The 18,648-nt window shown below is 32.7% G+C and overlaps 1 protein-coding gene across 1 annotated transcript in view; it reads left to right on the forward strand.

Moving 5' to 3' along the window:
* Positions 1–18,648, forward strand: part of dtn (transmembrane protein 132C dtn) — a 309,318-nt gene that overhangs the window by 276,364 nt on the left and 14,306 nt on the right. The window contains exons 7-10 of the mRNA XM_068363608.1: positions 2,849–3,001; positions 12,582–12,764; positions 13,369–13,560; positions 14,115–14,303. Of these exons, the coding sequence (XP_068219709.1) occupies positions 2,849–3,001; positions 12,582–12,764; positions 13,369–13,560; positions 14,115–14,303 (717 nt within the window). The remainder of the gene's footprint in view (positions 1–2,848; positions 3,002–12,581; positions 12,765–13,368; positions 13,561–14,114; positions 14,304–18,648) is intronic.

An 18,648-nucleotide genomic window follows, 5' to 3' on the forward strand; every position in this document is an offset into this window, starting at 1 on the left:
AGCTCCCTATGACTACGGGTATTTTCATTTTGGCCCTATTTAACAATTTATCGTAATAAAGAATATACTATGAATGGTTTTACCCAGTTGGCATGTGGTTATTTATCTCGTTGACGCTATTATTATTATTATTATTATCATTATTATTATTATTATTATTATTATTATTATTTGCTAAGCTACAACCCTAGTTGGAAAAGCAGGATGCTATCAGCCCAGGGGCTCCAACAGGGAAAATAGCTCAGTGAGGAAAGGAAACAAAGAAAAAGAAAATATTTTAAGAGCAACAAAATTAAAATAAATACCTCCTATATAAACTATAAAAACTTTAACAAAAAAAAAGAGTAAGAGAAATAAGATAGAACAGTGTGCCCAAGTGTACCCTCAAGCAAGAGAACTCTAACCCAAAAGACAGTGGAAGACCATGGTACAGAGGCTATGGCACTGTTTTGATTTAAGAGTGTCCTTCTCCTAGAAGAGCTGCTCACCATAGCTAAAGTCTCTCTTCTGCCCTTACAAAGAGAAAAGTTGCCACTGAACAATTACAGTGAAGTAAGAAAAATTGTTTGGTAATCTCAGTGATGTCCGGTGTATTAGGACAGAGGAGAATGTGTAAAGAATAGGCCAGACTATTCGGTGTGGTTGTGTGTGTGTGTGTAGGCAAAGGGAAAATGAACCGTAACCAGAGAGAAGGATCCAATGTAGAACTGTCTGGCCAATCAAAAGACCCCATAACTCTCCAGTGGTAGTATCTCAACAGGTGGCTAGTGCCATGGCCAACCTACTACCTTACTCTTGATATGATGGCATATATACTATTTGATCGAATAGGAGTTTCAGATTTTTCTTCCCCTTCTTTTATCCTTCCATTCTAGTTGCGACTCATAACAGTAATTTAACTACTGGGTACTCAATTCACTACATAGGACAACAACAAAAGCATGCTGCATTTTTGGAAAAGTGTCTTAATAGTCCCATCTCGTCTGGTTATTATAACATTCTACACAGAACGCACTACTGATATGGCTATGCAGCCCGGAATAAAAAAGGAAAAAAATCCGATATTTATAGTATATAAAACAAATACATTTCGAAATATGGAACTGAATATAAGCAGCATTTGTTATTACACAATAATTGCTTTGTTCTTTTACAATTATGGTATTTTTGTCTCTTTCTGCTTTCATGGTTCAGTGTTATCAACGAATGCATTCTAATTCTCCTTTGACTTCTGTCTTCCAATTCTGTAAAATTTTCTCCCGCTTAGGGTTTAAGTCATTTTCGTTAAGTAAAGATGATCAAGGAAAAAATTTTCTCCCGCTTAGGCTCTAAGTCATTTTCGTTAAGTAAAGATGATCAAGGAAAAAATTTTCTCCCGCTTAGGCTCTAAGTCATTTTCGTTAAGTAAAGATGATCAAGGAAAAAATTTTCTCCCGCTTAGGCTTTAAGTCATTTTCGTTAAGTAAAGATGATCAAGAAAAAAATTTTCTCCCGCTTAGGCTTTAAGTCATTTTCGTTAAGTAAAGATGATCAAGGAGATATTTAAACTTCCACGCGAAATTTGTTGGACGCAACAGCAATCTAATCGAAGAAACATATTCAACGCAAGCCTTACTATACCTATAGAAAAAATATGGTAAGGTTTATTCACTGAATAATAATATACAATATAAGGATAATAACATTCACATTAACTATATAAAGATATTATATGCGGATCATAATCACCACGTTTAAACTATCCGATGCAAAATATATATATATATATATATATATATATATATATATATATATATATATATATATATATATATATATATATATATATATAAATAAATAAATATGCTTTGGTTGGAGCTTCGGGAAGGTACTACAAGCCTGTCTTAGGTTGTGGACTTGGTGCATCAGTCTTCTCTTGTGGTACTGTCTTTTTATTGCTATTATACGTGCAAAACATATTTGGAAAATAAGATTTTTCCAGAGCATAAACTACCTTTGAACAAATGCTTTGATAAATAAAAATGACAGAAAAATAAATATGAAGAAGCGGCAACTAAAAGGATGCGATATAAACCAAGAGAATATGTTATGGAAAAAGAACACACATCAGAGCAGACCAAGACTGGCATTTCTACCTTTTAAAGAATGATGGTGGCCTGTATCATAGATAAATAACTAAAGAAAAAAAACTACACCATTTCGGAACCCAACCTAACTAAACAACTATGAATACGATGTGCAATGCGTTAAAAATCTTCCATATCTCCAAACTTGAGAGAAATTACATTTGCAAAAAAAAAAAAAAAAAAAAAAAAAAAAAAAAAAATCTAATTTTAATCTAATTTCGGAAGATAATTGTCTCAATAGGAACCTTAATAAAACCCTATAAGCACCTTATCAAATAAGATTTCCTTTCTTTAGATAGAGAATGCTTCAGCACATATTTGTTTGCCTCAAAGGTCAAAGGTAATAAATTTTAAATAATGTGGTCGGTTTCTTTCAAATGTTCATAATCACTATGGTGTCAAAGAAGCTCTTCAAATCCAAAATCTTGAATAGGGGTTTTGGTGTCCAAGCAAGAGTCCTTTACAAAAGGCATTTATAATCCAATGTACACTTTCTCGGTCAATTTTCCTTAAAGTTTCAATATTTGTGTTACACCGTTTGATGTTAACGATGAAAAGATCGAACCCTACTTCTGTAATGGTACGAATCTTTTGTCACACCTAAACAACTTCATACGAACCCAAGTGAAGTTACAGTATTTAATTCCACATCATTTTTTTCCTAAAGTTAATTTTGTCTTTAACCAATCTTCAGTTAAACCAATGTTATTTCTTTTTTATAGGTGAGAGGTTGGAGAGTACCAGATCCTACAACGCCTTCATCTTACAATATGAAACTTAGCAATATCAACAGTGACCAACTGAGGGACATCAACAGAAATGACGACGGATCTCCAGCACTGTGCTCAGTCAGATACCAACAAGCTCAAGTGCAAGTAAGTTCTGAATATCAGTATCATGAAATCTTTTAAATTTCTCTGAATTGCCCTTTATCTCCTTCCAATACAAAGAAAAAAAAAAGTTCTGTGAATTACCCATTATCCCCTTCCAATACAAAGAACAAAAAACATTAAATTTCTGTGAACTACCCTTATCAGCTTCCAATACATAGAACAACAAATAAATTTCTGTGAATTACCCTTCATCAACTTCCAATACAAAGAACAAAAAACTTAAATTTCTATGAATTACCCTTATCACCTTCCAATACATAGAACAAACAAATAAATTTCTGTGAATTACCCTTCATCAACTTCCAATACAAAAAACAAAAAACTTAAATTTCTGTAAATTACCCTTATCACCTTGCGATACAAAGAAAAAAAAATCAGTGAATTACCCATTATCACCTTCCAATACAGAGAACAACAAAAAATCTTAGATTTCTGTGAATTACCCTTATCACCTTCCAATACAAAGAACAAACAAATAAACTTCTGAGAATGGCCCTTAATCGCCTTCCAATACAACGGACAATTTTTTCTTCTGTGAATTGCCCTTTATTGCTTTCAAATTCAAAGAACAAAAAATCAAATTTCTGAGAATGGCCCTTAATCGCCTTCCAATACAACGGACATTTTTTTTCTTCTGTGAATTGCCCTTTATTGCTTTCATATACTAAGAATAAAAAATTAAACTTCTGAGAATGGCCCTTAATTGCCTTCCAATACAAAGGACAATTTTTTCTTCTGTGAATTGCCCTTTATTGCTTTCAAATACAAAGAACAAAACAAATTTATTTCTGAGAATGCCCTTAAACGCCTTCCAATACAACGAACAATTTTTTTCTTCTGTGAATTGCCCTTTATTGCTTTCAAATACAAAGAACAAAAAAATTAAATTTCTGAGAATGGCCCTTAAACGCCTTCCAATACAAATGTCTGTGAACTGTGCTTTATCACCTACAAGTACAATGAAAAAAATATCAAATTTCAGTGAACTGCCCTTTATCACCTTCCAATGCAATGAAAATATTAGATTCCAGTGAACTGCCCTTTATCGCCTTCCAATACAATAAACAAAATATTAAATTTCAGTGAACTGCCCTTCATTGCCTTCCAATACAATGAACAAACGATTAAATTTATGTGAAATGCCCATTATCGCCTTCCAATACGACAAGCAAAATATCAAATTTCTTCCAATATAACAAACAAAATACTAAATGTCTGTGAACTGTTCTTTATCGCCGTAAAATACAACAAAGACAATATTAAAACTATGTGAACTGCCCTTCATTGCCTTTAAGGACAACCAACAAAATATTAAATTGCTGTGAACTGCCCTTTATTGCATTCCAATAAAACAAACAAAATATAAAAGTTCTGTGAACTACCCTTTACAGCCTTCCAATACAACGAACAAAATATTAAATTTCAGTGAACTGCCCTTTATTGCCTTCTACTACAACAAAAAATATTAAATTTCTGTGAACTGTCCTTTATCGCCTTCCAATACAACCAACAAAATATTAAATTTCTGTGAACTGTCCTTTATCGCCTTCCAATACAATGAATAAAATAATAAATTTCTGTGAATTGCATATTATCGCTTTCCAATGCAATGAACAAAATATTAAATTTCTAAGAACTGTCCATTATCACCTTCCAATACAACAAACAAAATATTAAATTTCTGTGAACTGTCCTTTATCACCTTCTAATACCACGAACAAAATATCAAATTTCTGTGAACTGCCCTTTACCACCTTCCAACCCAACAAAGAACATACTAAATTTCTGTGAATTGCCCATTATCGCTTTCCAATACAATGAACAAAATATTAATTTCTGTGAACTGCCCTTTATCACCTTCCAATACAATGAATAAAATATTAAATTTCTGTGAACTGCCCTTTATCGCCTTCCAATACAATGAACAAAATATTAAATTCCTGTGAAATGCTCTTTATCACCTTCCAATACTATGAACCAAATATTAAATTTCTGTAAACTGCCCTTTATCACCTTCCAATGCAATGAAAATATTAGATTCCAGTGAAATGCCCTTTATCGCCTTCCAGTACAATGAACAAATATTAAATTTCAGTGAACTGCCCTTCATTGCCTTCCAATACAATGAACAAACTAACAAATTTATGTGAAATACCCTTTATCGCCCTCCAATATAACGAACAAAATATAAAATTTCTGTGAACTGTGCTTTAACACCTACAAATACAATGAACAAAATATCAAATTTCTGTGAACTGCCCTTTATCACCTTCCAATACAATGAACAAAACATTAAATTTCTGTAAACTGCCCTTTATCGCCTTCCAATACAATGAACAAACTTTTAAATTTATGTGAACTGCCCTTTATCGCCCTCCAATATAACGAACAAAATATAAAATTTCTGTGAACTGTTCTTTATCGCCGTCCAATACAACAAAGACAATATTAAAACTATGTGAACTGGCCTTCATTGCCTTTAAGTACAACCAACAAAATATTAAATTGCTGTGAACTGCCCTTTATTGCCTTCCAATGAAACAAACAAAATATAAAAGTTCTGTGAACTACCCTTTACCACCTTCCAACCCAACAAAGAACATACTAAATTTCTGTGAATTGCCCATTATCGCTTTCCAATACAATGAACAAATATTAAATTTCTGTGAACTGCCCTTTATCACCTTCCAATACAATGAATAAAATATCAAATTTCTGTGAACTGCCCTTTGTCGCCTTCCAATACAATGAACAAAATATCATATTTCAGTAAACTGCCCTTTATCGCCATCCAATACAATGAACCAAATATTAAATTTCTGTGAACTTCCCTTTATCACCTTCCAATACTACGAACAAAATACTGAATTTCTGTGCATTGCCTATTATCACCTTCCATTACAATGAACAAAATATTAACTTTCTGGGATCTGCCCTTTGTCGCCTTCCAATACAACGAATAAAATACTAGATTTCTGTGACTTGGCTTTTATCACCTTCCAATATCATGAACAAACTATCAAATTTATGTGAACTGCCCTCTATCGCCTTCCAGTACAATGAACCAAATATTAAATTTCTTTTAACTGCCCCTTATTGCCTTCCAATACAACGAACAAAATATTAAATTTCTGTGAATTGCCTTTCATCACCTTCTAATACAACGAACAAAATATTAAATTTCTGTGAACTGCTCTTCATTGTTTTCATATGCAATGAACAAAATATTAAATTTCTGTGAACTGCCCATTAACGCCTTCCAATACAATGAACAAAATATTAAATTTCTGTGAACTGCTCATTAACGCCTTCCAATACAATGAACAATATATTAAATTTCTGTGAACTGCTCATTAACGCCTTCCAATACAATGAACAAAATATTAAATTTCTGTGGACTGCTCTTTATCACCTTCCAATACAATGAACCAAATATAAAATTCCTGTGAACTGCCCTTTTTTCGCTTCCAATACAATGAACAAAATATTAAGTTTCTGTGAACTTCCCTTTATCACTTTCCAATACAATGCACAAATACTAAATTTCTGTGAACTGCCCTTTATCACTTTCCCATACAATGAACAAAATATTAAATTTCTGTCAACTGCCCTTTATCGTTTTCCAATACAATGAACAAAATACTAAATTTCTCTGTGAATTGCCCATTATCACCTTCCAATACAACGAGCAAAATATTAAATTTTTGTGACCTATCCTTTCTCACCTTCCAATATAACAAACAAAATACTAAATTTCTGTGAACTGCCCTTTATCGCCTACAAATACAATGAACATAATAAATTTCTGTGAACTGCCCTTTATTGCATTCCAATAAAACAAACAAAATATAAAAGTTCTGTGAACTACCCTTTACAGCCTTCCAATACACCGAACAAAATATTAAATTTCAGTGAACTGCCCTTTAACACCTTCTAATACAACAAAAAATATCAAATTTCTGTGAACTGTCCTTTATCGCCATCCATTACAACCAAAAAAATATTAAATTTCTGTGAACTGTCCTTTATCGCCTTCCAATACAATGAACAAAATAATAAATTTCTGTGAATTGCACATTATCGCTTTCCAATACAATGAACAAAATATTAAATTTCTGTGAACTGCCCTTCATTGCCTTCCAATACAATGAACAAAATATTAAATTTCTAAGAACTGCCCATTATCACCTTCCAATACAACGAACAAAATATCAGATTTCTGTGAACTGCCCTTTACCACCTTCCAACCCAACAAAGAACATACTAAATTTCTGTGAATTGCCCATTATCGCTTTCCAATACAATGAACAAAATATTAAATTTCTGTGAACTGCCCTTTGTCGCCTTCCAATACAATGAACAAAATATTAAATTTCTGTGAACTTCCCTTTATCACCTTCCAATACTACGAACAAAATACTGAATTTCTGTGCATTGCCTATTATCACCTTCCATTACAATGAACAAAATATTAACTTTCTGGGATCTGCCCTTTATCGCCTTCCAATACAACGAATAAAATACTAGATTTCTGTGACTTGGCTTTTATCACCTTCCAATATCATGAACTATCAAATTTATGTGAACTGCCCTCTATCGCCTTCCAGTAAAATGAACCAAATATTAAATTTCTTTTAACTGCCCCTTATTGCCTTCCAATACAACGAACAAAATATTAAATTTCTGTGAATTGCCTTTCATCACCTTCTAATACAACGAACAAAATATTAAATTTCTGTGAAATGCTCTTCATTGTTTTCATATGCAATGAACAAAATATCAAATTTCTGTGAACTGCCCATTAACGCCTTCCAATACAATGAACAAAATATTAAATTTCTGTGAACTGCTCATTAACGCCTTCCAATACAATGAACAAAATATTAAATTTCTGTGAACTGCTCATTAACGCCTTCCAATACAATGAACAAAATATTAAATTTCTGTGAACTGCCCTTTATCACCTTCCAATACAACGAACCAAATATAAAATTCCTGTGAACTGCCCTTTTTTCGCTTCCAATACAATGAACAAAATATTAAATTTCTGTGAACTTCCCTTTATCACTTTCCAATACAATGAACAAATACTAAATTTCTGTGAACTGCCCTTTATCACTTTCCAATACAATGAACAAAACATTAAATTTCTGTCAACTGCCCTTTATCGCCTTCCAATACAATGAACAAAATACTAAATTTCTCTGTGAATTGCCCATTATCACCTTCCAATACAACGAGCAAAATACTGAATTTCTGTGCATTGCCTATTATCACCTTCCATTACAATGAACAAAATATTAACTTTCTGGGATCTGCCCTTTGTCGCCTTCCAATACAACGAATAAAATACTAGATTTCTGTGACTTGGCTTTTATCACCTTCCAATATCATGAACAAACTATCAAATTTATGTGAACTGCCCTCTATCGCCTTCCAGTACAATGAACCAAATATTAAATTTCTTTTAACTGCCCCTTATTGCCTTCCAATACAACGAACAAAATATTAAATTTCTGTGAATTGCCTTTCATCACCTTCTAATACAACGAACAAAATATTAAATTTCTGTGAACTGCTCTTCATTGTTTTCATATGCAATGAACAAAATATTAAATTTCTTTGAACTGCCCATTAACGCCTTCCAATACAATGAACAAAATATTAAATTTCTGTGAACTGCTCATTAACGCCTTCCAATACAATGAACAAAATATTAAATTTCTGTGAACTGCTCATTAACGCCTTCCAATACAATGAACAAAATATTAAATTTCTGTGAACTGCCCTTTATCACCTTCCAATACAACGAACCAAATATAAAATTCCTGTGAACTGCCCTTTTTTCGCTTCCAATACAATGAACAAAATATTAAATTTCTGTCAACTGCCCTTTATCGCTTTCCAATACAACGAACAAAATACTAAATTTCTCTGTGAATTGCCCATTATCACCTTCCAATACATCGAGCAAAATATTAAATTTTTGTGACCTATCCTTTCTCACCTTCCAATATAACAAACAAAATACTAAATTTCTGTGAACTGCCCTTTATCGCCTACAAATACAATGAACATAATAAATTTCTGTGAACTGCCCTTTATTGCATTCCAATAAAACAAACAAAATATAAAAGTTCTGTGAACTACCCTTTACAGCCTCCCAATACAACGAACAAACTACTAAATTTCTGTGAATTGCCCTTAATTGCCTACCAATACAACGAATAAAATATCAAATTTCTGTGAACTGTCCTTTATTGCCTTCCAATACAACGAACAAAATATTAAATTTCTGTGAACTGTCCTTTATCGACTTCCGATACAACAAACAAAATATTACATTTCTGTGAACTGTCCTTTGTCGCCTTCCAATACAACGAACAAAATATTACATTTCTGTGAACTGTCCTTTATCGCCTTCCAATACAACGAATAAAATATTAAATTTCTATGAACTGCCCTTTATTGCATTCCAATAAAACAAACAAAAGATAAAAGTTCTGTGAACTACCCTTTACAGCCTTCCAATACAACGAACAAACTACTAAATTTCTGTTGAATTGCCCTTAATTACCTTCCAATACAACGAACAAAATATTAAATTTCTGTGAACTGTCCTTTATCGCCTTCCAATACAACGAACAAAATATTACATTTCTATGAACTGCCCTTTATCGCCTTCCAATACAACGAACAAAATATTACATTTCTGTGAACTGTCCTTTATCGCCTTCCAATACAACGAACAAAATATTACATTTCTGTGAACTGTCCTTTATCGCCCTCCAATACAACGAACAAAATATTGAATTTATGTGAACTGCCCTTTACCGCCTTCCTACCCAACGAAGAACATACTAAATTTCCGTGAATTGCCCTTAATTGCTTTCGAATACGACGAATAAAATATCAAATTTCTGTGAACTACCCTTTATCGCCTTCCAATACAACGAACAAAATATTAAGTTTCTGTGAATTGCTCTTTATTGCCTTCAAATACGACAAACAATATACTAAATTTCTGTGAATTGACCTACAACGCTGCCCAATACAACGAACAAAATATTAAATTTTCGTGAACTGCCTTTTATTGTCTTCCAATAAAATAAACAAAATATCAAATTTCTGTGAACTGCCCTTTATTGCCTTCCAGTACAATGAACAAAGTATCAAATTTCTGTGAAGTGCCCTTTATTGCCTTCCAGTACAATGAACAAAATATTAAATTTCTGTGAACTGACCTTTATCGCCTTCCAATACAACGAACAAAATATTACATTTCTGTGAACTGTCCTTTATCGCCTTCCAATACAACGAACAAAATATTACATTTCTGTGAACTGTCCTTTATCACCTTCCAATACAACGAACAAAATATTAAATTTCTGTGAACTGCCCTTTATTACATTCCAATAAAACAAACAAAAGATAAAAGTTCTGTGAACTACCCTTTACAGCCTTCCAATACAACGAACAAACTACTAAATTTCTGTGAATTGCCCTTAATTGCCTTCCAATACAACGAACAAAATATTAAATTTCTGTGAACTGTCATTTATCGCCTTCCAATACAACGAACAAAATATTAAATTTCTGTGAACTGTCCTTTATTGCCTTCCAATACAACGAACAAAATATTACATTTCTGTGAACTGTCCTTTATCGCCTTCCAATACAACGAACAAAATATTACATTTCTGTGAACTGTCCTTTATCGCCTTCCAATACAACGAACAAAATATTAAATTTATGTGAACTGCCCTTTACCGCCTTCCTACCCAACGAAGAACATACTAAATTTCCGTGAATTGCCCTTAATTGCTTTCGAATACGACGAATAAAATATCAAATTTCTGTGAACTGCCCTTTATCGCCTTCCAATACAACGAACAAAATATTAAGTTTCTGTGAATTGCTCTTTATTGCCTTCAAATACGACAAACAATATACTAAATTTCTGTGAATTGACCTACAACGCTGCCCAATACAACGAACAAAATATTAAATTTTCGTGAACTGCCTTTTATTGTCTTCCAATAAAATAAACAAAATATCAAATTTCTGTGAACTGCCCTTTATTGCCTTCCAGTACAATGAACAAAGTATCAAATTTCTGTGAAGTGCCCTTTATTGCCTTCCAGTACAATGAACAAAATATTAAATTTCTGTGAACTGACCTTTATCGCCTTCCAATACAACGAACAAAATATTACATTTCTGTGAACTGTCCTTTATCGCCTTCCAATACAACGAACAAAATATTACATTTCTGTGAACTGTCCTTTATCACCTTCCAATACAACGAACAAAATATTAAATTTCTGTGAACTGCCCTTTATTACATTCCAATAAAACAAACAAAAGATAAAAGTTCTGTGAACTACCCTTTACAGCCTTCCAATACAACGAACAAACTACTAAATTTCTGTGAATTTCCCTTAATTGCCTTCCAATACAACGAACAAAATATTAAATTTCTGTGAACTGTCATTTATCGCCTTCCAATACAACGAACAAAATATTAAATTTCTGTGAACTGTCCTTTATTGCCTTCCAATACAACCAACAAAATATTACATTTCTGTGAACTGTCCTTTATCGCCTTCCAATACAACGAACAAAATATTACATTTCTGTGAACTGTCCTTTATCGCCTTCCAATACAACGAACAAAATATTAAATTTATGTGAACTGCCCTTTACCGCCTTCCTACCCAACGAAGAACATACTAAATTTCTGTGAATTGCCCTTAATTGCTTTCGAATACGACGAATAAAATATCAAATTTCTGTGAACTGTCCTTTATCGCCTTCCAATACAACGAACAAAATATTAAGTTTCTGTGAACTGCCCTTTATTGCCTTCAAATACGACAAACAATATACTAAATTTCTATGAATTGACCTACAACGCCGCCCAATACAACGAATAAAATATTAAATTTTTGTGAACTGCCTTTTATTGTCTTCCAATAAAATAAACAAAATATCAAATTTCTGTGAACTGCCCTTTATTGCCTTCCAGTACAATGAACAAAGTATCAAATTTCTGTGAACTGCCCTTTATTGCCTTCCAGTACAATGAACAAAATATAAAATTTCTGTGAACTGCCCTTTATTGCTTTCTAGTACAATGAACAAAACATAAAATTTCTGTGAACTGCCCTTTATTGCCTTTGACTACAATGAACAAAATATAAAATTTCTGTGAACTGTCCTTTATTGCCTTCCAGTACAATGAACAAAATATAAAATTTCCGGTGAACTATCCTTTAATCTCCTAATACTGTACAACGAACAAAATATCAAATTTTTGTGAATTGCCCTTTATCAGCTTCCAATACAACAAACAAAATATTCTTGGCCTGATAAAATTACCATTTTCTTTCAAAAATAGAAATCTATTTAAAATATGTAAAACTATTTTTCAAGTGTTTGTCTTTTTCTTTACACAATGGTAAACCCGTGTGATTTGTTAAAAATAACTTCATTTGCTACCGTTATCTTGATTTCAATAATTCAGTTGAATTGATTCACGGTAAACATTTACCCTTTACAGGTTTATGGTCGTTTTGTCGCCGTGGATGACAACAGTGGACGACAATCTTACCTACTGTCACGCCGAGCCCAAGTGCGCGTGACGGAACTGGTGGCACATTTGCTAAGAGTTGCTGATACATCTGTGGCAATGTTGGATCATTCGACCCTCATGGGCAGAGCCACTGGTCGCACGGAAATTCAGGTATGCAAGCTTTTTTTTATAGTAAACGCAAAAACTGGTAGAAATACTTTTCACATTCCTTTCGAAGGCTAAAGTTGAAAATAAAAATAAATGGAGTGTAAACTCGGCTCCCTTTCAAGGAAGCGAAACACTTTCTCGTAAAAGAGAAACTGTATGTATCCATAAGCAAAGGGAGAACGTACTGTATTATTACAGTCAATATGTAAACGATTATTTGCACATTCGTACTAAATCGCCAAAAAGTAATATATATATATATATATATATATATATATATATATATATATATATATATATATATATATATATATATATATATATATATATATATATATATATATATATATATATATATATATATATATATATATATATATATATATATATATATATATATATATATATATATATATATATATATATATATATATATATATATATATATATATATATATATATATATATATATATATATATATATATATATATATATATATATATCATGAAAATATATGAAAAATAAGTTTGTTTCCTTCCAAATGCAATTGATTTATTTCTTGCGCTCGGGTTCATCGAAATGACAATAAATCCACTGACATTACAGGTGCTATCCCCGATCACTGGCCGAGTGATTGGTGCCCGGGAGGTGAGGGTAGTCTCCGACAGAGTATGGGTGACCAAGTTGAGAGCGGCTGTCATATCAGGCCTGACACTATCTCTTCAACCAGATTCCCACCTTCCCGATGGCTACTCCGCTATCACCGCAGTCACCCCAACACTGACAGCCAAATACCAGGTAAGCCATCTGAATAATTTTGGATGTGAAATGTAGTCAAATATTTCCCCATTTCTGTTCACCATACTCACGTTACGAGTTCTAGCGATCTACCTCCTCATCCCCTTTTAGATAGACTGTCAGTTTGCGTACTTCAAAGTCTGGTTCCTGTTCCTATCATGTAGGGGACCCCTACTCTCTACAAGTTATATGAAGTCAGTTTAACGTTTACCTTCTTGGGTATTATGCATAATCACACTGCATAACTAGTGTTTATTTTAATGTTGTTACTGTTCTTAAAATATTTCATTTTCTAGTTTCCTTTCCTCACTGGGCTATTTTCCCTGCTGGGGCCCTCAGGCTTATAGCATCTTACTTTTCCAACTAGGGTTGTAGCTTAGCAAGTAATAATAATAATAATAATATTGTCGAACCCATAGCATCGAAGCATTTGCAGAGCAAGTCTTCAGTTTATTTTGACCGAAATATTTCTCATTTCACATTTTCTGCTAGTCTCTTCAATTCCAAATCATAAGCTTGCCACTAATTAAAATGTTTTTATTTTTCTTCTGCAGGAGGGACTGGTGGATGTATGGGTGGAAATGAGTGACGGGGTCATCATGCCTTTGCGAGAAGTCCCGTCAAATCACTACACCCTAACGGTCAGGTCTCTGGACCCAGGAGTCGTGGCAGTGGCGCCATCCCCTCGCACGGCACAGCCAAGGGTTATTGCTATTGGTCACGGAGAGGGAGATCTACTAGAGGTAAGTCATGTTAAATCTCTGTACATATACATGTCATCTCTAGGATACATTAATGAGAGACATAGATAATGTTCAAGAAGTTATTGAAAGCGAATAAATGCATACGCGTCAGTGATACTCCCATCAAGTACGTGTTTCATTGAATTCTTGTTACACGCTACACCAAGGAATCAAATACAATATATGTGTTCTTTGGAACATTACTGTAAATTGTATATACCCGAAACATTTTGAAAGTTCCCTAACAAAATTTATTACCGGTAGCATGAAAAATATAGTCTAATGAGCCAAGATACAACAAAGGCATTTAATTTTTTTTTTACATGGCTAATACACAAAACTATTCTGTAAAGTGTCCCAATTTCGAAAAATAATAAGTCTTCAAGAGGATACTAAATACATTCATATTTTCAAATGAAAACTACAGGGGCACAAAGTATGATCTAAACATGTATTAATTGGCGTGAATTTTCATACGCTCAAATATGAATCAAGTTTGAAGTCTCTGTGACAACGATGTCCAAACTTATGACTGATTACGTGCATTGGACATTTTGCTTGACCATGACCTTTGACCTGACCTTAAAAATTTAATCATTTCCAGCTTTATACATTAGTTAATCCCTGCAAGTTTCATTATTCTGCGATGAAAATTGTGGCCAGGAGGCTGTTCCTAAACACACACACAAATTGGGGTAAAACATAACCTCCTTCCAACTTTGTTGGCAGAGGTAAGTAGAAAACAAGACTTGTAACAGGCAAATAAATGGGATCCGTCTGAGCCATCGACTAAGCGATAAGGTGATTTTTTGAAAGAGAATGACACGCTATTGAATGTATTTTCGAGAATGAAAAGACGTTTCGAGTTTCAATATAAAAATATAGACTTTCTCTAGGTTGAAAAAAAATACAACCCACAGAGATATCACAAAGCCACACCTCGCGATGGTTGGAAAAACTAAACAGTGCATATTCGACACCATGCAGGCAAAGAATTACTCCTTCTTTTACAGGCGAAGGAACAAGAAAACTATTACAAAACCTAAACTAAAATGATAGCAATAAAATAAGATAATGGGTGAATTTAATAATCCTAAGCAATATTCTGATTATTAATAATGGAACTACGCTTACAGCAAGTAGGTTAAAGTGCTCTGGGAATACCTCCGGAAAACAAGCAAGTACCACTGAAACAGGTTATAAAATGCTACACATATATACTAAAGGGTGTAGTTAGGGTCATTACTAAAATTAACTAGAAAAGCACTCGGAGAGTGAAGACCTTCGCCATGGCAGCTTATTTCGGTCAACCTTTTGCTCTACCTTGACCTTAGACCTAGGACTTTCACAATTGAATCACTTCCACGTCTCAACATAACTATTAATCCGTAAGTTTCACTACTTTATGAGTAAAATTGTGACTCGGAAATTGTTCACAAACAGACATACAGACATCCTTCCAACTTCTTTGACGGAGGTAATAAGCTTCGTGTAGGCCTATACACGTACTGTCCTTGAAGAAAAAAAAATCCATATAAACTATTCGGCCTGCGATAGAAGGAACGTTGTGCTTATTGGTGCCACTGTTTTACAAGATAACGAAAACACATCTTTTAATATCTAGCGTATTCTATATATATATATATATATATGTATGTATATATATATATATATATATATTTATATATATATATATATATATGTATGTATGTATATATGTGTATATATATATATATATATATAAATATATATATATATATATATATATATTATATATATATAAATATATATATATATATATATATATACTGTATATATATATAATGAGAGAACAAGTAGGGTAACCCCCTATTTGTTCGGCGATCTATTTTACACGATAACATGTGCTTGCTAGATTTTTAAAGACTAGTTATGTAAAACATATTATAAAAAATCAATAGCTCATACTTATTTACAATAAGCCAGAAATAAGTCAAACAAATCTTACATTTGTAGATGTGATATGGTGCTTCCATTTCGTTCGAAATAAATGTATTTCACCTGAAAATTACAATTTCTAATGAATGATTAGTAAAACTTATTTCGAACATAAAAAAAAACACTAAATCGCCAATCTCAGACTTGAGTTTGTTGGTGTGTTAAAAAGTGTTTGGATCTTTTACAAGAGCTTGCTTTAGTGATTAACATATCTACCTTTTGCTTGTGTCTACATAGCTTGAATTTTTTTCTTTATCAAATTCGTTTTTATTTCAAAATCAATAGTACCTGTTTTAACAGTTTCTCTCATTTGTGATTTGAGATAATTTTCCCAATTATGCTTTGTAGACGGTGAAATTGGTCTGTTCCTTAGAATATAATCTCATATTTGAATGTGTTCATAGGATGCTAAGACCTGATAGCCTATACCGTGAAGTTTATCGGGAGACAACTCCCTATAGATTTTAGAAACAGTTCAAGAAAGGTGGTGGTGTTGTTACAAAGGCTTTTAGCGTTTTTTTTTTTCCTTGTAACAGTATTAAGATACAGTCCACTTGTAAAACCTACTACTTTCCACAACACTAACATGGTACAGAAGTATGAGTTAATATAGAAAACATCTGGATAGACCGAGACTTAAATTCTCCTTCCCATTACACTTACTATCCATAGTATATGGATCGTATATCGAAAAGCTACAAGATTTCATTTTTCTGCTTAAATTCAATGATGTTAGTACAGTTTTTCCCATTGATAATTATGATTTCCCAATAAGTCTGAAATCTCCGAACTGAAATATGAAAGTTATATTTTCTGAGTAATCGCCGTTGAAAAAAAAGAAAAAAAAAGAGCTATTAAAATTATATCGCAGTTTTACCATTAAATATTCTAAAATAAATAGACATAAATGTGCAGCAACGATGAATTCGACTACATATTCGAGAAAAAAAATTAATAACAAGGCAGCCTTACATTCCTCAGGGTATAACAATTGTATAATACAGACTCGCAAGGCGCTGCCAGATACCAAACTTTGCCCTCTCAGTACTTCATGTTTAACTCAACGTACTGTAAATGCAAAAATCAAAATCTTTTTCACTCGAAAGGCCCATATGTGTACCAAAAATCTAGATATTTAATAGTATTCACTGCCGAATTTACTAAAATATTATTGTTTAATACAATTTGTATTCACTAAAGTAATAACTACGACATAGGCTACAATTGGCATCTCATATTAAAAACAATAGGCCTACAATTTGTAAAATAAACTACACACAGTAAATTCAAAATTTTCTACCCTCAAGTTTCAATATAAAATATAGCCTTTCTCTAGGTTGAAAAAAAATACAACCCACAGAGATATCACAAAGCCACACTTCGCGATGGTTGGAAAACTAAGCAGTGCATATTCGACATCATGCAGGCAAAGAATTGCTCCTTCGTTTACAGGCGAAAGAACAAGAAAACTATTACAAACCCTACCCTAAAATGATAGCAATAAATTAAGATAATGGATAAATTTAATAATCCTAAGCAATATTCTGATTAATAATAATGGGACTACGCTTACAGCAAGTAAGTTAAAGTGCTCTGGGAATACCTCCGGAAAACACGCAAGTACCACTGAAACATGGTTTATAAAATGCTACACATACTAAAGGGTGTAGTTAGGGTCATTGCTGAAATTAACTAGAAAAACACTCGGAGAGTGCAGACCTTTGCCATGGCAGCTTATTTCGGTCAACCTTTTGCTCTACCTTGACCTTTGACCTAGGACTTTCAAAATTGAATCACTTCCACGTATCAACATAACTTATTAATCCCTGAAAAATTTACTACTCTACAAGTAAAATTGTTGCCAGTAAATTGTTCACTAACAGACAAACGGACATCCACCCAACTTCGTTGACGGAGGTAATAAGCTTCGTGTAGGCCTATATACGTACCGTACTTGAAGAAAAAAAAATTCCATATAAACAACTAGGCCCAAAATAGGAGCGTTGTGCTTATTAGTGTCACTGCATTACAAGATAACGAAACCCCACCCTTTATTTAATATCTTTAGGATTAATGCATTATATATATATATATATATATATATATATATATATAAAATAAGGGAACAAGTAAAGTAAACCCTCTATTTATGCGACGATCTATTTTACAAGATAACATGTGCTTGCTAGATTTTTAAAGTCTACAGTTATGTAAAACATATTCTAAAAAAAAAAAAATCAATAGCTCATACTTATTTACAATAAGCCAGAAATAAGTCAAACAAATCTTACATTTGTAGATGTGATATGGTGCTTCCATTTCGTTCGAAATAAATGTATTTCACCTGAAAATTACAATTTCTAATGAA

The sequence above is a fragment of the Palaemon carinicauda genome, chromosome 40 (assembly GCF_036898095.1).
Source record: "Palaemon carinicauda isolate YSFRI2023 chromosome 40, ASM3689809v2, whole genome shotgun sequence".
NCBI classification, from domain to species: Eukaryota; Metazoa; Arthropoda; class Malacostraca; order Decapoda; family Palaemonidae; genus Palaemon; species Palaemon carinicauda.